The sequence below is a fragment of the Mercenaria mercenaria genome, chromosome 17 (assembly GCF_021730395.1).
Source record: "Mercenaria mercenaria strain notata chromosome 17, MADL_Memer_1, whole genome shotgun sequence".
Lineage (NCBI taxonomy): Eukaryota > Metazoa > Mollusca > Bivalvia > Venerida > Veneridae > Mercenaria > Mercenaria mercenaria.
Genome location: NC_069377.1, coordinates 1389954 through 1414063, shown reverse-complemented (window position 1 = coordinate 1414063; position 24110 = coordinate 1389954). Strand labels below are relative to the sequence as shown.

Here is a 24110-nt window from a genome sequence, read left to right as displayed (position 1 = left end):
ATAATAGTCTCTATCTGTAGGAAAGAGTACATGAATCTGTCATCTATTTTGGCTGAATTATGGCCCTTTTTGGACTTGGAAATTTGTTCTGTTTTAATACAAGTCCACGTTTTGTCAAAACTATTTGACCTATTGCTTTTAAACTTTGAACACTTGTTTATCATCATGATTTCAATCTGTAGGCAAGAGTACATAACTCTGACAGCTATTTTGGCTGAATTATGGCCCTTTTTGGACTTTGAAATTGGTTCACACATTGCCATTTAGTGCAAGACTTATCGAAATCCACAAATACAGGAACATTGTTTGTCTAATCTTGTTTTGTCTTTCGTCTGAATATCTGTGGTAATATTTTGACCCCATTCATCAATCAATTCTTCGAATAGTCGAGCGCAATGTCATCCGACAGCTCTTGTTTTAAAGATCTTGTGAGTACTAACAGGCCGGATTTTCTTCATGATAGACATGAAATATGTTCATAAGGTTTGTCCGTACAAAACACAGTTAGAATTCGAACCTAGGTCAGCGTCATTGAAAATTTAGGCCATCAGCTTGCCTTATAAATAAACCCCATTAAAACTAAAGAGGCTCAAATTTCTTCCTGATCTGTATAAAACTTTGCCAGAATGTTTTTTTTTCTCAATATCTTAGCTGGTCAAGTGACAAGTTAATAATTTTTCCTTATCAAGCCAGCTAAATGGTTCAAACTTTATGCTCCTGAATCTATAAAAAGCTGTTTTATACTAGTACCAGACTTCCCACTTACCTCAAATTCCTATTGAAATGGTCAATTCGAGAATTGAAATAATGTCTTGTTTCCATTTTGGGAAATAAATTTTCGTCTTTCGTGCTTTGTTGGCAAATAAAACAGGGTGTTTCGTTCAGATGCGTCGTGATTAATTACGAAGGCCGAAATTACGAGACACATCTGAACAAAAATAACGTATTTGATTTGCCAACAAAGCACACAGAACTTAAATCTATATCCATTCTAACACGTTCGATTTACATTAACAAGGGCTTCTAATCTGGAATTCTTTTTAGGCGTAAAAGGAGGATGCAGTAAACCGGGATGGCCAGGTCTTAGGAGAAACGCTTTTTATCGAAAAGACAATATACGGTTAAATTCTTATTTGCTTATATAAAAAAGTGTTAGAATTGACTATTTGCACCATCTATGAAAATCAACGGGTGTTAGGCTTCGTCGCTGGCTACGTCCCTGTCAAGTGTGAATTACCGGATACACTGTGCACGAAATTCACGCTTTTCTGTAGTTTTACTTTTACATTACTAATTAGCTGCAAAGACACATACAGTAGAGGAGAACACAGAACTTCAGAAGCGAAAATGTGGCTAATGGTAGTATCTGCGACTATTTTGGCAGGTAATATTTATTGTACAACTATTGAATGACTTACCGGTGAATAACAGAAACTATATATCCGAAGTCCGAAGATAAATTAACCAACTAGCCATAGAAGAAAATAACTGTTTTATTACATTTACCAGGCTGGTAACATTGCCCGATCGGGCTTATGACACAAAAAGTAGTATTTCTTGAAAAATAATGAAGCTATTTCTTTCAAACTTGTGTCCTGCTGTAAACTTTAAGTTGCTAGGTTCTGTAATATTTGTAGATAATTAAGCTGATTATTTGTTATGCAATGCAAGAGTGCGAAGTGTAGATAATTTCTAACAAGGTCTTTGTTCCATTGTTTGCCACTTCCTTCGATCACTATCATAAATGTGATAAGATCTAAAGAAGACTGTATAAGAATAATTTGCATAATTCGAATATACTGATTGTCAAGATATTAATCTGTGATTTCATTGGTTGAAGATCTTAAATTGAAAAGATAAGAAATAATGCAGCATCCAGGAGAAAAGACAGTTATTTAGTGGACATCCACAGAACAAGCGTGTTATACTTTAATGTTTAATTTCTTGTTAGTTCGGTTAACCGACGTTGAAAGTGATATAAAATTTCTTATCTAATTAATATTAACTGGATAACCAGTGTTCAAAAGCTGACTACTTATTTTGTTATAAATGTATACCTTTTGTTAATTTGAACTATTGTGGATAAAATAAAAATAGTAAAATTGCACAGAAACGTTCGTTCTACATACACCCGACATCCCAGAATTGACGGCGTCACACTTGGTCCATTTATTAGCTCGACTATTCGAAGAATAAGTAGAGCTATCCTACTCACCACGGCGTCGGCGTCGGTGTCGGCGTCGGCGTCACACCCTGGTTAAGTTTTTCGTACCAGTCCACATTTTGACAAAGTCTTTTGAGATAAAGCTTTGAAACTTTCAACACTTGTTTACCATCACCATGTCCAGTTATAGGCAAGAGTACATAACTCCATCAAGCAGTTTGACTGAATTATGGCCCCTTTTGACTTAGAAATCTTGGTTAAGTTTTTCGTACCAGTTCATATTTTGACAAAGTCTTTTGAGATAAAGCTTTGAAACTTTCAACACTTGTTTACCATCACCATGTCCAGTTATAGGCAAGAGTACATAACTCCATCAAGCATTTTGGTTGAATTATGGCCCCTTTTTGACTTAGAAATCTTGGTTAAGTTTTTCGTACCAGTCCGCATTTTGACAAAGTCTTTTGAGATAAAGCTTTGAAACTTTCAACACTTGTTTACCATCACAATGTCCTGTTGTAGGCAAGAGTACATAACTCCATCAGGCATTTTGACTGAATTATGGCCCCTTTTGACTTAGAAATCTTGGTTAAGTTTTTCGTACCAGTTTATATTTTGTGTAAAGTGTTTGACATATGGCTTTGAAACTTTTATATCTTGTTCATTATAATAGTCTCTATCAATAGGCAAGAGTACGTAACTCTCTCATCTTTTTTGGCTGAATTATGGCCCTTTTTGAACTTGGAAATTGGTTCTGTTTTGTATATGTCCATGTTTTGTCAAGACTATTTGACATATGGCTTTTAAACTTTAAACACTTGTTTATCATTATGATTTCCATCTGTAGGCAAGAGTACATAACTCTGACAACTATTTTGACTGAATTATGGCCCTTTTTGGACTTCGAAATTTGTTCCGTTTTTTTTAACAAGTCGGCGTTTTGTCAAAACTATTTGAACTGTGGCTTTGAAACTTTTAACACTAGTTTATCAACATGATTTCCATCTGTAGGCAAGAGTACATAACTCTGTCAACTATTTTGACTGAATTATGGCCCTTTTTGGACTTGGAAATTAGTTAAATTTTTCATATAAGTCCATGTTTTGCCTAACATATAACTTAACATATTTGCCATCATGGTCACACATTGCCATTTAGTGCAAGACTAATCGAAATCCACAAATACAGGAACATCTTTTGTTTAATCCATTTTTTTGTTTAGTCTCAAAATCTGTGGAAATATTTTGACCCCATTCTTCAATAAATTCTTCGAATAGTCGAGCGCGCTGTCATCCGACAGCTCTTGTTAAGCATACCATATAATGCTTAACAAGATAGAAATAACTTTGTTGCCTTCAGTTTTGTTAGAATTACTTCCCTTTTTCAGTATTTAATGATGCATAATTTTTGAAGTCCAAACAATATATGTTTTAATGCAATGTTTAAAACAGAAAAGGTTCAGTGGCTTTCTATTGCTCCAAACTTGTGCGCCAATACCTTTATTCTATGTATTTAGAGTAAATACTTTGTTTCTAGTGCAGATGTATGAGCAATGTTTTTAGAACTAACATTTCTCAATAATGTTGTAAGTGAAAGCAGAGTAAAATGTATACATTCATTTACTAGCGCAATAATTTAGAGCATTAGAAAGCCATTGAACCCTTTTTTGTTTTAAAGTTAGGATTAGAACATATTTTTTTTTGGACTTCAAAGATTATGCGTCATAAAATTCTGAAAAGGGGAAATAATTCTACCAAACCTGACAGCAACCAAGTTATTTTTATTCTAATTTGTATTATTTGTTATGCTTAATAAATGGACAAAGTTTGAAAGAAATATCTTCATTATTTTTCAAGAAATACTACTTTTTGTGTCGTAAGCCCGATCGGGCAATGTTACCAGCCTGTTTACATGCTCCTTCAGATTTTATTTCGAGTTTAGCCAAGCAAAAATGTTTTGAATATCAGACGGTTAATAAATCCTATACTATTACAGTTTCATATTTTTTAAATCTCATTTGTATTTGCTGTAGCTGACAACTATGGCACTGTATATGGTTTATTTATATTTATGGTTTTCCAGTAAGGTAAGTCACTGTACATGGTTTATATTTGTTACGGTTTTCTACAGTGCCATAGTTGTCAGCTACAGCAATTCTAGTTCATCTACGAGTACTTCTATAGGGGCCCGAGTGGTTAACAGGTTAAGGTCGCTGACTTCGAATCACTTGCCCCTCACCGATGTGGGTTTGAGCCTCACTCTCAATGCGTTGAATTCTTCTTGTGAGGAAGCTATCCAGCTGACTTACGGTAGGCCGGTAGTTCTATCCAGGTGCTCGCCCGTGAAGGGATAATGCAAGGAGGGGCACTTTGGGTCCTCTTACACACTCAAGTCTGGAAAGTCACCATATTACCTATAATTGTGTCGGTGCGATGTTAACCCCAACAAATTGAATAAATAAATGAGTATTCTCTGGGATACGTTATTTCATTAGGTCAGCCTAGATACAATTTGTACAAATCATGAAGCCCGCCCGCTTAGCTCAGTAGGAAGTGTGTTGGTATACGGATCGCGGGGTCGTGAGTTCGATCCTCAGGCGGGGCGTATGTTCTCCGTGACTATTTGATATACGACACTGTATCTGAAATCATTAGTCCTCCACTTCTGATTCATGTGGGGAAGTTGGCAGTTACTTGGGGAGAACAGGTTTGTACTGGTAAAGAATCCAGGAACACTGGTTAGGTTAACTGCCCGCCGTTACATGACTGAAATACTGTTAAAACGGCGTTAAACCCAAAACCAACAAACAAACAAACAAATCATGAACCGGCAGCCTATGTAAGGAATTATATACGATATAATGCCAGTCTATAGCAAAAACTATTGCCCGGGGTCCAAGGGACCACGAACCAATAGTTTTGACTACTGTCGTAGATCGGTAAGTCATTCTATACAAGTTTTATTACCTGACATCAGGAATAAATACTCGTATTCCTACACCTAAATCCACCCAAATCCGAATTTGGAAATGCTTCCCACACTTGCTCATTATGAGACGACATCCGATGCACAGGTTCCATAACTCTTATTTTCCTTTTGACAAAGCATTTTTGGGCTAAGCAGTTGTTGGTTAAATTTTACTTCGTATCTGTTTCGTGTGGTACATACATTGTTTTTATGTCCTCGATGCCGAAGATCTGGGAAGTCTATATAGTATTTGGACTGGCAGTCCGTCACATTTGCTTGTGTTCTCAACCCCTAAAAACGTACTAAATTCCGACAATTTCCACCTAATGGAAATGATAATGTAGATTGACAAACCAACACAGTCTTGTCAATTGAACTGAATTTTATACTCCTTACATGTATAAAGGGGGCCTCCGTGGCCGAGTGGTTAAGGTCTTTGACTTCTTATCACTTGCCCCTCACCGATGTGGGTTCGAACCTCACTCGGGGCTTACGGAAGGTCGGTGGCTCTACCCAGGGACCCGCTAGTGATGAAATAATGCATGCACGGAGGGGCACCTGATGTCTTCCTCCACCTCCAAAACTGGAAAATCGCCATATGAAGTATAATTTTGTCGGTGCGACGTTAAACTCAACAAAACAAATAAATTACATGTATATATATCAACTATACACTCGACTCGTCCTACGGTTTATAATTACCAACATAATTTGTACAAGAATATTGACCGGACTTTTAACAGTTTAAATCACATTTATTAGTCTGAATTATGGCCCTTTTTGGACAAAAGAATATTAGACATTCTATCCTGGTAACCCAGGTAAGATTCATACGTCTGCATTCTCTATTGAAAGGCAAGAAGACGGTTTAGAAATAAGAACGATTGAAGTGACGAATATTACCAGAATGTAAACTGCATACTTATTCTGTTCGTTACGGAACCAAATTCAATTTAAGACTATGTCTTCAAAATGCCATTTCGATATCAAGGCACATATCCAACAATAAATCATTATTAAATTTACCCTGTGGTATATTGTATGTATCTGTAGTAACTTATCTTTTTGTTTTCGATATGAGCCGTGTCATGAGAAAACCAACATAGTGGGTTTGCGACCAGCATGGATCCAGACCAGCCTGCGCATCCGCGCAGTCTGGTCAGGATCCATGCTGTTCGCTTTCAAAGCCTATTGCAATTAGAGAAACCATTAGCGAACAGCATGGATCCTGACCAGACTGCGCGGATGCGCAGGCTGGTCTGGATCATTGCTGGTCGCAAACCCACTATGTTGGTTTTCCCATGGCTCGGCTCATATGTTCTTCTTTGTCAAACTTAACGTATTAAACTCGGTTGTGTACATTTTCATTGTCCGGCGTTTCATACGCGATCTTTGATTTTTAGTTATGCTCTTTTTCGGAATATATAAAATCATTCCAGTACAATAAAATAACTTTAAAAAATGAACATAAATTATGTTTCCATGTTTTATTTATTGCAGCGTGTATACACGCTGAAATCGTTGATGTGTTGAAAGCGTCCCCTGGTGTTAGACGTGATTTACTATCATCCCAACGATATGATGTCAAGAGAACCCAACCGAATATACCGATTAGAAGAAGTACTAGTAGTGAAGACAGAACGAAAAGATTACTTGGTAAAATACATCCCTGCATTTCATGTTTATTTAAAATGTCCATTTGCAGTAACTATGAAAGCTTTCCAAATTGTTTTCATACATTTGCAAGAGTATTCCATGATTTAACCCTTAGCCTGCTGGTGGCAAGTGATTCTGCCTTTGCGACCAGTGTAGACCAACATTAGCCTGCACATCCACATCCATGCAGTCTGATCATGATCCGTTCTCCGTTCAGTAACTCTTTGGTAAGCACTCCGTTTAACTGGTAATGGTACTGTTCAAACTGAGAGATGAACAAGTTCATTATAGAAATTTAACAGGATAAGGGTTAACCATACCTACATACCTCTTCAGAGCTTTCTATTTTTCAGATCTTAATTTTAATCATTGTCTTATTCATTGCCTATTGGCACTGATTTTCCGTTGGACATGTGTTAGTGTTATTTTGCCATCCGTTAGAAACATGAACCTGTTCCCCATAGTTACATGAGTACTTATGTTAGAATGTCTGTAATGCAGCCTAAATGACTATGTGATTACCGTTGTTGTGTCTCTGCATTTTTGGCCCGACGTAATTTTTTCCCCTCAAAGTAAGTTACCAAGTTAGCTTGAGGAGAACGAGGTCTTCATCGACTGTTACACTCTTGGAAAGTGAACATGCAACATAAAGCCTTACTTGTCGACATGTAGCCTCAGTTATCGACATATAGCCTCAGCTGTCGACGTATAGCCTCGGTTAACTCGATGTAACGAAATAATGTTGTAACACTTTTTCCATCAGAAAATGTTTAAACTTGTCTATATGTGCTGCTAACCTGTTTGTAACAGCCAACCTATACTTTATCCTGGTCAGAATTCCAGTTTACCTTTAAACTTTTAACTTACCTGCAAAAACATGCTGAGGCCAAGTCATCGTAATCATTTGGTTAGAATTTAGTCAACAAATCGGGCATATATATCATTAACACCAGATTAACAGAAGTACCATTGTTTAAACCTTTCTCTAGTTGTTTGAGGCTTGAAATCTGCAATTTAATTAATGTTCAACTGAAACCAATTAATGCTCTTCTTTCTTTTACGTGAAATAAGTAATTTTCATCTCTGTCGGTAATATTGGTCAACAACGATGACAATGCCCGCAAAAATTAAATGAAAAACTAGCATCAAGGTGCTCATCGTTTATATTATGTTTATTCTAGCCAATCGAGCGCAGAAGACAGCTAATAGGCAGCATCTGAAACAGTTTCAAGCAACAGATTTCCCTCTACCAACGGTAAATTTGCCTACCGACATGCCTTCTCAAAGGACGGAAATGACAACAGAGTCATCGGAAATGACAACGCAATCATCCACAATGACGTCATCCTGGTCTTCTCCAACTGAAATGTCGTCAACGTGGTCGTCTGGATCTTCAACATACTTAACTGGATCGACTGAAACGTATTCTACATACTCTACAGAAAATCCTGAAAAATGTGCAGACGATTACGCAGAATGTGGAAGTTGGCTTCGAGATTATTATGACAATAATCTCGTTAAATTTTGCGGAAAATATGGATACGACTGGTGGTGTTGTGGAACATGTCTTAGCTGGGAAACAAAGTCAGAAGAGTGTAAAGATGAATACAGTGCCTGTCGTGAGGTGCTGGAGGCTATTTATTACAATGACTTCGATTCATTTTGCTTAGGGTGGGAGGATACGTGCTGCGCCACGTGCTCTGACGGTGACAATGGCAATAAACCGGATGAATGCGTGGACAAAGGCTATGGCGGATCGACTTGTGAATCTCTGCTCAAGTGGGGGGTAGACGGCGATATGAAAGAAATGTGTGGCCTTTTTGGTAAGGAATGCTGTAAAATGTGTTCCGATACTAGCGAGGAAAAGCAACCCGACGAATGCGAAGATACAGGGTACAACAATTCTAGTTGTGAAGATCTGTTGAAATGGGGTGTAGATGGTGATATGGAAAAAATGTGCGACCTTTTTGAAGAGGAGTGTTGTAGCATGTGCTCTAGTAAGTACAAATTCTAGATAGATCCTATACTTGGTAAACTAACAAAGTTTTGTTTCATTCTCCGTATATTTGAAAAGTTTTCTTAACACTATTCGGAGAGCTATTGAACTCACCCATACATCGACGTCTCGATTTTGTTAAGTGTTTAGCTCGACTTTCCACATTTTGGTTAAGTTTTTCGTACCAGTCCATATTTTAACAAAACTTTTTGAGATAAAACTTTGAAACGTTCAACACTTGTGTACCATCACTATGTACAATTTTAGGCAAGAGTAAATAACTCCAAGGATTTTGGCTGAATTATGGCACCTTTTAACATACAAATCCTGTTTAAGTTTTTCGTACCAGTTCATATTTTGTGTAAACTGTTTGGCAAAGGGTTTGAAACATTTATCATTTGTTTATCATTATAGTCTCTATCTGTAGACTAGAGTACATAACTCTGTCAACAGTTTTTTGGCTGAATTATGGCCCTCTTTGTTCAGTTTTCGTACAAGTCAACGTTTTGTCAAAACTATCTGACATGTGACTTTCAAACTTTGAAACTTGTTTATCGGTATGATCTCCGTCTGTAGGTAAGAGTACATAACTCGTTAACTATTTTTGCTGAAATATGTCCTTTTTTGGACCTGGAAATCGGTTAAATTTTTTATACTAGCCCATATTTTGCCTAACCTGTTTGTAATATGGCTTTGAAACTTTAACCACTTGTTTACCATCATAGTATACATATGTAGGCAAGACTACATAACTAATGGATTGAAACTTCACACACACATTCATTGTGAAGAACTGACTTTCAATGCACGAGTTCAATAACTCTGTTTTGCTTTTTTTCAAAATTATGCCCCCTTTTTACATATATTCATTCAATTGACAAGGCAGTGGAATAGTCGAGCATTGCTGTCCTCCGACAGCTGTTCTTGTCTGAGTTGGTTTGAATTTACATCTAATAAAGACACATTTTTGCTAGATTTGAACAACAAAGTTTTAAGTGGCTTGGAAATTTAAGTGCAGTACTGTTAGTTTATAGCTCATTAGAACACAAGGCGCTCAAGATGAGCTGTTATTATCACTCAACATCTGTCTGTCTGTCTGCCCGTCTGGCCGTTCGTCAAGATTTGTTTCAACCGACATGTCTGAAACCAAAAGTAACAAATTGATGAAACTTAGCATGCATGTTCCATTGGTGGTTGCACGGTTCGTTTCGTTACACACACAGCAAATTGTGTAATGTGATATTTCTACATAGTCTAAGTATGAATATTTGACATGGTGTCATCTTTTAATTTTCTCATAAATCAGTTAGACAAAGATGACAACTTTTTAGTGACGGAAGTCATCGATGCTTTTGCTATATTCCAAATGCATGCATGGCAAAGGCTCCATAATGCTTGCCTACATTTAATGAAATTATGCCCAGCCTTTTTTTTCAACAAATTATGTTCGCGATTGTTACTAAGTAAATATATCAATGACTACATACCACAGCTAAAATAAAACTTCACATACTTCGTCATTATAATACCAACTAATTGACATAGGTTTCATAACTCGTGCTTTCATTTTGATGAAAAGAATTACTCCGTTTTAGCCACTGCTCTGGTTGTGGCACTGTATACTTCCTTATGTGTCTTGATATTATCTCGAGGTATCGCGTGGCCACCTCCCTCTTTTGTCTCATGGTATCGCGTGGCCACCACCCGCTTTCGTCTCTTGGTATCGTGTGGCCACCGCCCACTTTTCTTTTTTTCCACCTTGATGCATATACATACTCGTGGTATATATTGAAAGAACTGATATTTGAATTTAGGGCGCTCCCTTGATCCGTCCTTGTGCTAATAAACTAATGAAAATAGGGTTTAACCTGAAGTTCAGAAATACATGTGTTAAATATGTAGAGGATATTTGTTTGTTTTTAGTGAATATGAAATATATCTCACTGAGAAGTGAGAAAATTTCAAATATTTTCACGAGCGCATAGCGCGAGTGAAAATGTAAACATTTTCTCACTTCGAGGTGAGATATATTCAATATTCACGAAAAACAAACAAATTTTCTTTTTATTTTATGCTCAATTACGGTGAGATGTGCATTTTGCAACAATTTTTAATCTCAGCGCGAGAAACGGACACGTGTAAATATACATGACGTCAGACGTGCTGTGACATTAGAAAGACGCACACGACATAAAGTTCCATTTTACCTTATTTTTTTGCTGCATAACGTTATGAAATTCTCTTTAAGTAAACTTACTTGAATCGAGAAATATACTATATAGAACAAAGTGCGACTACAATTTTCATCCTGATTTAAGTAAATAATCTAAAATTCACACACAATTTATAAGGGGGCGGAGCTATATCTCTCGCAATGTGAAAATATAGATTTCATATTTTACAGTGTGAGTGATGAGATATAAAAAGTATTTAACTGATAGAATACAGTATTTCATTAGTTAGCATAAAATAAATATTCCATATTCACTCAAAACAAACAAATTTTTCTTTTTATTTTATGATTAATTACCTTGAGATGTGCATTTTTCAATAAAATTTAATCTTAGCGCGGGAAACAGACCCGCGTAAACTGACATGACGTCAGACAACATAAAGTTCCATTTTATTTTATTTTTGCTGCATAACGTTATGAAATTCTTATTAAGTAAAATAATTTGAATCGAGAAATTTACTATAAAGAACAAAGTGCGACTATAAGTTTCATCATGTTTTAAGCAAATAACTTAAAATTCACACACAATGAACAAGTAGATCGGCATTCACAGTGAGTGATATCCGTGAGTGACATGGATTATAAAACACTGTAATTCATCAGTTAGCATAAAATAAATGCTTTATATTTTACAGGAAAACGCGACAAAGGGAATGATAGAGATGCAATGCGCAAATAATTTAGAATATGGTCATATCTTAAGTAGCTGGGGATCGACTTGTAGCTGGAGATCGGCTTATAGCTGGGGATCGCCATAGAAAAGATTTAGAAACTGTCTGAACTCATATCGTACAAAGTTGATTTGAAATTAGTAATAATGACAACGTTCTCATGCACTTCAGTGCACGTAATTGCTTCTTCTACGTTAATTATGGATTATGAAACACTCACTTGTTTATTTCTTCATTAAAATGAATATACTTCTTGGAATATTGTTTTCTTTGCGATTAAGATATTCAGTTGTTTAAAATGTTCTTGTACACTTGTTGTTTTGTTAACTGAATTCGTTTATGAAATAGTTCTGTTGTTTAATAAAAATAACAAACGCAATGTATTGTTGAGAGTATGTGTCCATTTACATTTCAGATAAACATGATGACTTCGCCATCGTAATTTTAAGATATCCAAATGAATACTCATCGAATGATGGGAGGGGCTGTAGGAATCCGTCCTTCCGTCCGTCCGTTCCATAAAACTTAAACCTCTTGGAAGGATTTTCATGAAACCTGGGTCAAATGATCATTCCATTTAGACGATGTGCAGAACTTATGAGTCAGCAATGTAGGCTCAAGGTCAATGTCACAACGCAAGGTCAAATGTTTGAACCTTCCATTTTGTGTCTGCTCTGTATCTCCTATTTACCCTGAAGGATTTTAATGACTTGGCTGTAATATCCCCCTTACCAAGACGATTTAAATGTTTGAGCCTTCAATTTTTTAAAGATCATCTCCCTCATCAATAAGATGTGCGGAACTTGTGACACTATAAAAATACTTAACTGTACCATCCACGCTTTCATTATTCATAACAGAAGCGGGGAATATAGCCGTCTATTCTAGCCGTCACATGACTTTACGTTATCGTCCGCACGAAAAAATTACTCACTTCAAGTAGCGCTTTTTATTTATAATTGAGCCGCGCCATGAGAAAACCAACATAGTGTGTTTGCGACCAGCATGGATCCAGACCAGCCTGCGCATCCGCGCAGTCTGGTCAGGATCCATGCTGTTCGCTAACAGTTTCTCCAATTCCAATAGGCTTTAAAAGCGAACAGCATGGATCCTGACCAGACTGCGAGGATGCGCAGGCTGGTCTGGATCCATGCTGGTCGCAAACCCACTATGTTGGTTTTCTCATGGCACGGCTCATTTTTATTAATAGACGGAAGATGGAGGAAAACAAGTGCTTTCTTCAGCACAAAGCGTCTACCACATATTGTCACATTTCTGCAAACATTTCGCCCAAATCCCAGTGTGCACGTTTCCAACGCATTTGGTCCATAAAAAAAACATTTGTCCGAAGTTTTGACAGTATCATGCAGACGCTTTGTGTCGAAGGAAGCATTATTAAAAAGCCAAGTAAGAATATTATAAGCAAACCTGGTTACTGAATTAGGAGATTTCCCTGTGTGTTAGATACCGAAACATCACGTGGATCCCGCCGCGACTGATTCGAAAACGAAAGACGTCTGTCCAAGCAAAAATGTTCCAAGTCTTCCGAGTCAGCGCTTTAGAAACCCATATAAAAAAGAAATAAATTCGGATAAACCATTGACTTTGCTGACACAGTGACAGTGAGGGAGAATGGGCTGATTATTCTGACGCAGTGGATTCAGGTTCGAACAAGAGTTTCGGACAAGCCTTGCCACCCTAAGCGCAGTTCAGAATAGATCTTGCTTGATTTGGCTCTAATAAGCACCCGTACACAAAAAACATTTTAAACAGGCCTTAAAGTAGGATCGAACATCAAAATTCAGATTTTAAATTCATAATTCTGTCGCTATCTGTCCGGTCCTGTCTCGAAATATTAAAACATGTATACACAAACAAATCAAGTGTTCGTAGGTTTAAACTTAGCACCCCGTCTACCATATTTAGCTATGTATTGTCCTAATTAAAATGATGGTTTTCCTTTAAAAAAAAACAAACTTGGAATTTAAAATTCTGAGGTCAAGTTACCGTTTTCATTTTATGATAGGATAACAGCCCATTAGACTGTCACAAATATAGTCTCTGTAGGCTATGGAACGCCAACTAACAGGTGCGCAATCATTTTATCCTCTCGGATTATTGAACCTCTCTGTACACGTTTTAAATAACTTCATACTCTCTGCATTAGTTCCCATTAATTTTGTTCAGTTTCCTTGTAAGCACACAGTCAAAACGCAATATTTGTAATACTACTTTTCCCAGATGTTTTTATATATCTTGCAGTGCTACTAGTTAATTATCTACGGAATCCTGTTGGGGCCATTTATAATGTCGCCGTCGCGTTTGTGGGGCCGACACACGACAACGCGAAGTGACATAGCGACATTACGAAGTGACACCCGACAATCGCAAACGACGGCGACAATCCCAAACGGCAATGTCGCGATATCCACTTTGAAATGTTGCCTTTCAAAAGCACGATATATCGCGATGTCACTTCGCGTTGTCGAGCGTCGTATCGCATTGTCGCTATGTCACTTCGTAATGTGGCGATGTCACTTCGCGTTGTCGTGTTTCGACCCTGCAAACGCGACGGCGACATTATCAAACGACATGCGATAATCTCAAACGACGTTCGACAACGCGGAGCGACATTTTCCAAATGTCGTATCGTATGTCGCGTGTCGCGGGTTTGGATGAGGGTCGACACGCGACAATTCCAAACGATACACGACACGCGAAGTTATAGTCGACAATACGAAGCGACATTTCCATAATTTTCGTTAAAATATGCGTACTTTGTAGGCCTGCATAGGCCTATATTAAATAGTGGGGTGGTCCTTGTCTGAGAAGCATATATCTTCATAACCTGATGTCCGATTTTAATAAATGATACCTTGTTGCAAAGGACAAGTCAGTACCTAGAGAAAAGAGGCCACGTCAGATTCAAACCCGATCGGCTAGGGGTCAAGGTCATAGGTCAAATTCCAGTAATACTCTCAAAATATGAACTTGTCAGAGCAGTCAAGACGGTCCTGAAAACCCAAGCACTACCTTCACTGAGTCCAATGACACCATACGTTTGTATCTTTGTTTCTTAGATGGTGGTCAGTAACTTGAGTTTGAAGAAATTCTGTTACTTAAAAAAAATAAAAAGTTCCCAAACGTGGTTTATCGTAGATTCTAACACGACCAGCAAATAACCTACATATATGTAGAGCAAAATCTATCTCGGGTTATTCTGCAATAAACCACTCGCGTGCAATGACGTCATCCGATCCAGGTGCGTAGCACAGCCGTAAAAAGTAGTTACCATTTTTTCTAACACTGTTGTACTAGTATTTCGTGTTAGAATCGCAATAACAACTTCCCAAGTGTGATTTATCGTAGAAAAACCCGAGTATTTTGTTCTTATGCGAAATAATATACGGCCTGAGTGATATATTCTTACGCATAAGAACTCAAAACAATTTTTGGAACTTATTATTTCTGAAATAACGCGTTTTTTATTTCTTACGTGTAAGAATATATCACGAAGGCCGTAGGCCTGACTGATATTGTTTCGCATAAGAACGAAGATGTCAGGTTATTCTACGATAAATCACTCTTGGGAACTTAATATTTCGATTCTAACACGACATACTAGTATCGACAGTGCTAGAAAAAATGGTATTAACAACTTTTTTACGGCCGTGCTACGCACCTGGATCGGATTACGTCATTGCACGCGAGTGGTTTATTGAAGAATAACCCGAGATAGATTTTGCTCTAAACATGTATACAGTATATGTAGGTTATTTGCTGGTCGTGTTAGAATGAAGAAATAATAAGTTCCCAAACGTGGTTTATCGTAGAATAACCCAAGTTTTGAGTTCTTATGCGTAAGAATATATAACGAAGGCCGTAGGCCTGAGTGATATATTGTTTCGCATAAGAACGAAAAACTCTGGTTATTCTACGATAAGTCACACTTGGGAAGTTGTTTCACGATTCTAACACGAAATACTAGTATCACTTTGTTAGAAAATATAGAAACTTTTTACGACCGTGCTACGCACCTGGATCGGATGACGTCATTGCACGTGAGTGAGTGGTTTATTGCAGAATAACCCGTGATAGATTTTGCTCTACATGTATGTTATTTGTTGGTCATGTTAGAATGATAAATATTTTGTCCATCCCTTATACAGAAACTGTAGCGAACGCCTTTAAATACAAGCTTAATTAGAAAATAATAAGATAATTTTGTAGGTGCAGTCACCTATGGTGACACTTCACTAAACCATAAACTCCTTTAAAGTAAATCAACCTGTTTCATTGAAAAGCATTAAAAAGCATGGCCACCAGGGGCCTGGTTAATTTGTCCTAGATATCTCTGTTACTATCAAAGCTATTGACTTGAAACTTGAAATAGTTACTAACTATCAAAGTCTACACCAGGAGAAACAATCCCCATAACTCTGATTTGAATTTTGACAGAAATATGCCCCTTTTTAATTTAAAATGTTTTGTTAAATTTTTTGATAAAGTCAAATATCTCTGTTACTTTCAAAGCTATTGACTTGAAACTTAAACTACAATTAGAAGTTTTTGTTAAAGTTTTTGATAAAGTCAGATATCTCTAACGTTACTAACAAAGCTTTTGACTTGAAACTTAAAATACTTATTTACAATCAAAGCCTGCACAAGGAGAAACAATCCCCATAACTCTGAATTTTAAATTTTGACAGAATTATGCCCCTTTTTAACTTGGAATTTTTTGTTAAAATTTTTGATAAAGTCAAATATCTCTGTTAATATTAAAGCTTTTGACTTGAAACTCAAAATAGTTATTTACTATCAAAGTCTACACCAGATGAAACAATCCTCCTAACTGTGATAGAATTTTGACAGAGTTATGTCTCTTTTTAACTTGGAATTTTTTTACTGGCAAGTCTCTTATTCAGAGTCAAGCACTGAGAAAAGTCGAGCGCGCTGTCTTACGGACAGCTCTTGTTTTCTTTTTAGAGGTTATGGTATCAGCCAAAATTGATTTGAGCTTTACTGGGATTGATTACTTTCATATGACTAGGTTTGTAGCTGACTTGGGATAAAATACTAGTCCACCAATGTTACAGCTGGTGCTCAACATAATGAGGATTTATGAGCACCTGTTCTTTTCCCATCAGTGAAACTGACAGTAGCCTTTTGCATTTATAACCTATACTGTACCTATATAAATGTAGATGAATAGAAAAGAATGTAAAGCAACACATTTAATGAGATAAAAAGATATTTATTTCTGATAAATACTGATATATCATATTCATGGGATATATGAACAATGAAAGTTTACATTAAAATTATGCAGTACAGATGTAGAAAAAAACTTATTCTGTATTCTATATTCTATATTATATTGTGCTCCTGCAGTCAAATGATTGGCAATTGTTCCACATGACCATACAATATATTTCTATACAGGACATATTATGGTCCATATTTCTTTGAAACTGGGGTTTTGTTTAGCTTATTCTCACAGAAACTTTAAAAAATAAAAGTCAACAATACAGTGCAGTGTACTATTAAATGAATATTTTGCATATACACATATAGTTTGTTTACTAAAGTAGATCTTGTTAAATGGTCTTTTGCAAACTTATTAACGAAATACAGTGTTAATGATGTGATAAAAACAGAATGCAGATTCTGAATATCACATTTCAAATGAGAAAACATTTCTTTTTCATTGTTTATAGGACTGTTTCAGTACAATATTAAATTATTTAAAAGTATTTATTAATAATTTAAACAGCTGTTGTTATTTATGACAAAGGTAGACACTTTATCTCAGTTTTGTTGTTTTAACAAAGCAAGTAAAGATTATTTACAGATTAAAGTATTAGAGAAAGTTGATTTTCATACTAGGGAACTGCAGTAGGTATTTACATTTTATTTCAAACTGTAACTCTTCAGATTATTATCATAGCAGCCAATATAGACTTTATCATGATGATGACTGTAGCATATAGACCATGGGGATGATAGACCATCTATTATTTGACCTTGCTTCAAGTTTCCTGATACATGATGAATGGTGGCAGTTTGGTAGAAACACACCAGCAATGATCCATCATCTAACGTCACCATTCCTATTGGTCCTCTAAGTTCCTCGTGTTTGTATACAGCTGATACATCACCTTGTAATGTTATACTGACTATACAGTGGCTACCGTAGTTGCTGATATAGATATGTCTAGAATCCTCACTTACCACAATACAATGTGGAGCATCAAATATGTCATTATTCAGTGAGATCATGTACCAGACAATGCCTTGTGTATCCAGTACCAGAACTCTGTAAGGGCTGTGGCAAACAACATAGAGATGATCTTGATGATAAGTTATAGTATAGCATTTAGATTTTAGAACTGAAATGTTGTGGACATTTGACAGGTTACTGGCTGCCTTTATTATGATAACCTCCCTGTTGTCTGGCAGTGTAACAGCAATCTGGTCCCCAGGCATTGCAGCAATATCCCATGGTCTGGAGTCAAGTGCTTTCTCTTCTCTCACAGTTTTTCTTTGTATGTCTACAACTTTAAGCTTGCTATTATTGTTATCAACCAGCACCAGTTTGTTAGAAGACAAGACAGCACATCCTGTAATAAGGCTTTTATAAGTATCTGACTTTGTTCCTACATTTATATCTTCTTTTCCGATAAGCTTGTCAACTTCCTTTCGTGGTAGGACTAGGTTGTTGGATAGGTTGAGGCTACCAAGAATATTTGGTTTGAACAGTATATCTTCTAAGTTTTTGTTACGTTCAAATGTGTATTGCATGTTGGTCTTTTCTAAAGTTCCTTCGGCCTTCTCTGTTTCATCTGACTTTAGTTTGGATTTAGTTTGTTTAATGTTTATGTAAAAATGCCCATTCTGTTTTGATTGATTGTTAGAACTTAGATTTGACTGAAGTTTTTTCATATCGGCAGAAACATTTGTACATGTTTGAAGCGCTTTCTTGATGACTTATTTATCATCAGATTTCTTTCTGTCAGCCTCTTTCTCAATTTGTTTTTGCAGTTGGTCTAAGCGATCATTTATTTCTTTTCGGAATTTGACAATTTCCTGGTTGAGGTTGTCATAACAAACATCAATCTCCTTATCCCTGACTGTTGCCTTTTTCATTACGGAATCTATTTCTTTCAACTTTTGATTCAACAGCCACATTGTCCCCTTGTATTCTTCACTATCCCCTATTCCTGCACAGTTATCTGGTATGTAGTCAATCTTACATGTCCTATGATCCATGGTCATGCAGTCATGACAACCAAGTGCCTTGTGTTCTGGACAAAAGAACTTGATTACCTCGTTAGCATGTCTTGTACATTTTTCAGTGCTTACTTGAGATGGTGTTGAAGCAGTTTCATAGAAACCCATGTCATCTTTGTCCAGCAGTTGATGTTGATTAAAAACCTTAGTTCTTTGGTGAAATTTAAAGCAGTTTTTGCAGAGATATTCCTTGCAGTCTACACAGTAACCATGGGCATCTTCATGTAGACCATCACTCAAACAGGGATCACACTCGTGGTTAAAATCCTCTGCTGAACCTTTTGATACTGAAGATTGGAAATCTGGAAGTTTACGTCCTGACACTGCCATTTTTGTTAACAGTTTAGATAAATTTTATTTATCCTTTGTGTCTGTATATTTTAAGGTCAGTATGTTTTAGTTTTTATTTTATGTAAGAAATATTTTCACACAAAATCCAGTGTCAGAGAACCAGTATCAATGCAATCACGGGTCTGATTTATCACTGTTATCAGGTTTATTTACTTTGTTTTTATGTGTGTCAAAACACAGGACACAATTGTGTGTCATTGTGATAAGACAAATCGGTTAAAATTTTAACTCACTTAAAGTCCTATAAGGCTTTCGATTTTATAGAATAACAAAAAAGCAATAGTCTAAATAGAAGGTTTGCATATTTTCATGGTTAGAAAAGCACTACTTTCAATATCGCACATGAATTTAAATGATCCAGAACCATAAAGGGAGCTAATTATGAACAGGATTCAATAATAATTTCTACTATGAATTAAATATTCAAACCCTTGTCATTGAGAAATGAATAAATGAACATAAAAATTGAAAAAAAGATTGATATGTTTTATATCTGTAAGAATAGATGTGTAGTAGTCACATAATAAACAAAGTCATTATGGCTCTTTAAACACTTTTCCTGCAGTAAGCTGATGTAATTGTCATTTTTCTGTTATTCATTATCATCTCCCATTGTTATGCCCCCCTTAGAAGTATGAGGGGTATATTGTTTTGCAGAATACTGATGTCTGTCGCTCAGTCTGTCACTATGTAGACCAATTCGTTTCCGGATGATAAATCAAGAACACTTATGTCTAGGATCATGAAAATTGACAAAAAGGTTGGTCATGACCACCAGATGATTCCTCTTGATTTTGAGATCAATAGGTCAAAGGTGACGGTCATAGTGACACGGAACATTTTTTGATAACTCAAGAGTGCTCTGGCCTAGGATCATGAAAGTTGACAGGGAGATTGATTTTGACCAGTAGATGACCCATATCGATGACCCCTAGGGAGATTGGTCATAACCAGCAAATGACTTCTATCAATTTTGAGATCAGTAGGTCAAATATCAAGGTAACAGTGACCCTGAACAGTAAAACAGTTTCTGAATGGTAACTCAAGAACACTTAGGCCTAGCATCATATAGGAAGGTTGGTCATGACTAACAGATGACTCCTATTGATTTTGAGGTCAGTAGGTCGAAGGTCAAGGTTACAGTGACCCAGAACAGTTAAACAGTTTACGGACGATAACTTGAGAACGCTTGGACGTATGATAACGAAACTTGATAGGAAGGCTGATTATGATCAGCAGATGACCCCTATTAATGTTGAGGTCAGTATCTCAAAGGTCAAGGTCACAGTGACCCAGAATAGTTAAATGGTTTTAGGATGATAACTCAGGAACGCTTTGGCTTAGGATAATGAACCTTATTAGAGAGATTGATCATGACAAGCAGATGACTTCTATATATTTTAAGGTCTATAGATCAAAGGTCAAGGTCACATTTGTCCAGAACAGTAGATACAATGACCAAATAATTTCTGTTCTTTGTTAACATTTTAAATAAAACCTCTTCTCCTGTGAATCTGATGTTTAGAATTACTTCAGACTGCTTTGTAGCATCTTGGCATGACTAATCTAAACAAAAATCCATCCCCTGATAAATTGTACCTTTGCTGAGACTCTTGATTTTCACCATTCATTGATAAAATGGCGTAAAATTACACTGACTTTGGCTACTCACATTTAAAAAAAAAAATTAATAGTGTGACTTCTTTTCATGAATCACTTGATGGATCTTCATCAAACTTTGTCTGTAGCAGCATTGTAATGTTTCTGCTTTTAGTGATCTTCTTGTTTAAACTATACACATATATTCTATTTATTATTCAGCATGTCTATACAGTTACTAAAGGTGAAATAGTCAAGGCCAGGTGAGCAACTTAGGGACTCTGTGGCCCTCTTGTTTCAAGATATCATTACTGTATTTTATATTAAATTATTACTTTAACAATATTACTTTAATGTTTCTAGGTACAAAATAGAGTTTGTTATTAAAGGTATTTTCCATAACCTTGCATTCAGACATCAAGACGTCAGATGTACTAGGACAACCTTCGGCTGTTCTCCATGTTGTCAGTCCTAGTTACCTTGGTAAGTGAATAATAAAGGGTTCCCATGTGCCAAGAAAAAGGCAGTAAAAGAAAGAAACAATCTAGGTCATGGAATTGTCAGGGAAATTTTGAAATTTGGGTAATGTTTAATATAGATATGTCTGGGAACTTCGTTATACCCTCAGATACAAGGTATATAGAGGCTATATTGGAATCAAGCATGTCTGTCTTTGTGTTACTTTTTAGCTTGATTGTTATGTATCTGATTGGAGACAAAAATAGTGATTTGACTTTAATGAAATAAATGCAAAATGAGGCTTTTCTTTTAGAAGCTAAATCATTCTTTCAGCCTGTAGCTGTAAATACTTCAATACCATTTATATCTCAGAATTTATCATTTGTTTCAACAAGACAGACAGCAACAGACATTGCAGGTATCACTTTGACTGTTTTAGGGGTCCCTATTTGAACTGAATAATCTAGCATTGATATGTCCTGCTTAAGTGAAGAGTTCAGCTCTCGTGTACATGTTTTGCATATGACACTGTTTATAGTACAACAACTATCAGTTTGTAACTGTTCGTAACCAGAAAGTTATCTTGTTGACGTTATATCTTATAGATATTATCAGTGATAACTGATAACTTAATTTTGCATCAAGTAATGTACTTTGAACAAAGTCATGTGTATGGATTAAAAATGAAATCAGACAGAGACCTTGCTATTTAAAATGACTTGTGTATAAAATGATCTTGAAATACAATTCCCCCACCATGACATTCATCCATCTATGTGTGCCTCTGTTTGTATGTGTTTATTTGTTGAATAAATTAAATGGTTGTAGGTTGTGGCACCAAAATGGTCATTTTAGCTCATCTGATTTTTTGAAAAAAGTTATTGTCATCACTTGATCAGTGTCGGCGTCGGCGTTGCCTGGTTAAGTTTTATGTTTAGGTCAGCTTTTCTCCTAAACTATCAAAGCTATTGCTTTGAAACTTGCAACACTTGTTCACCATCAATAACTGACCCTGTAAAACAAGAAACATAACTCCATCCTGCTTTTTTCAAGAATTATGACCCCTTTTGGACTTAGAAAATATCAGATTTCCTGGTTAAGTTTTATGTTTAGGTCAACTTTTCTCTTAAACTATCAAAGTTTTTGCTTTGAGACTTGCAACACTTGTTTACCATCATAAGCTGAACCAGTACAGCAAGAAACCTAACTCCATCCTCCTTTTTGCAAGAATTATGGCCCCTTTTGGACTTAGAAAATCAGATTTCTTGGTTAAAACTTGTGTTTAGGTCAGCTTTTCTCCTTAACTATCAAAGCTATTGCTTTAAAACTTGCAACATTTTTTCATTTTTCATCATCACAAGCTGATCCCATACAGCAAGAAACATTACTCCATTCTGCTTTTTGTAAGGATTATGGCCCTTTTTGGACTTAGAAAATCATGGGTAGGACAATATTTCTATTATACAGAGACAAGAAAATCAGATGAGCGTCTGCACCCGCAAGGCAGTGCTCTTGTTATTATAATTGTGTTTGAATTGCAAAACCCAGACCTCTAGTTTATAGATCACAATTGCAGGTCAAAGTTTTTTTTAGCTTACCACAAGGTGAGCTATTGTGACTTGTCATTGTCCGGCATGGAGCATCAACATTTGCCATATTAACACTCTAGAGGCCACATTTATGACCTAATATTTATGCAGTTTGGTCAGAATGTTTGTCTTGACCTCTATAGTTTGAAACTGGATCATTTTGGGTCTAAAACTAGGTCAGTAAACCAGAGCAAAGGAAAATAAGGAAAAGATTGTTAACACTTTAGAGTCTACAGTTTAAGTTTGAAACTCTTGAGAATCGGTCAGAATATTTATCTTGATGACCTCTAGGTCAAGTTTGATCAGGGTTATGTGGGGTTAAAAACTAAGTCACATGGTCAAATCGGAGGAAAAGCTTGTTGACACTCCAGAGGTCACAGTTGTAACCCAGTTTTTATGACACTTAGTCAGAATGTGTGTATAAATAATATCTAGGTCAAATTTGAAATGTGGGGTCTAAAACTAGGTGAGCAGACTAGATCAAAGAAAAAATTTGTTAATAATCGAGTCCTTGATTTAAGTTTGAAACTCATGACTATTGGTCAGAATGTTTATCTTGATGACCTCTAGGTCAAGTTTAAATCTGGGTCTTTTCAGGTCAAAAACTAGATAACCTGGTCAAAAATCAAAAGAACAATAGAGGTCACAGTTGTGACCCAATCTTTGTGAAACTTGGTCAGAATGTTTTTCTTGATGATCTCTAGTTCAAGTTTGAAATTGGGTCATGTGGGTTCAAAAACTATGTCAGATCAAGGAAAATCTTGTTAACACTCAAGAGTCCACATCACTTGCAGGTGAGTAATGGCAACCACAGACGGTGCTCTTGTTTTATTTGGAAAATCATGGCTTGCTAGGAACTTTACCTCTGCAGAAATGACAGCAGTAACATGTGGGAAGCAACGATGTTGCCATTTCAAGGTCCTAATCATGCTTTACTACTTTAATATTTAAACCATATATATGATAATTTTATGTAATTTCTCTATGCAGGGTTTGTAGTCCTACCAGACAGAAAATGGGTACTTGAAACATAGCGTGTGTATACTGTATTGATAGAAGTGTATGATAAACACAGTCACAAAATGTACCCTTCTGATGTAAGAAGATTTACCTCATACATTTTTAGCTCACCTGAGCA

The 24110-nt window shown here is 36.2% G+C and overlaps 2 protein-coding genes across 2 annotated transcripts; one reads left to right on the top strand and one right to left on the bottom strand.

Annotated features, from left to right (window-relative positions):
* The first annotated feature begins 1347 nt into the window (after positions 1-1347).
* On the top strand, positions 1348-12063 carry LOC123536788 (uncharacterized). The gene is made up of 4 exons (XM_053528647.1): positions 1348-1384; positions 6629-6784; positions 7966-8781; positions 11649-12063. The coding sequence occupies exons 1-4, from the start codon at positions 1348-1350 to the stop codon at positions 11690-11692; spliced, it is 1053 nt and encodes a 350-aa protein (XP_053384622.1). The 3' UTR covers positions 11693-12063.
* Positions 12064-18671: 6608 nt separating this feature from the next.
* Positions 18672-19304, bottom strand: LOC128550181 (E3 ubiquitin-protein ligase TRIM33-like). Its single transcript, XM_053528646.1, has one exon. The coding sequence runs from the start codon at positions 19302-19304 to the stop codon at positions 18672-18674; it is 633 nt and encodes a 210-aa protein (XP_053384621.1).
* Positions 19305-24110: the final 4806 nt, after the last annotated feature.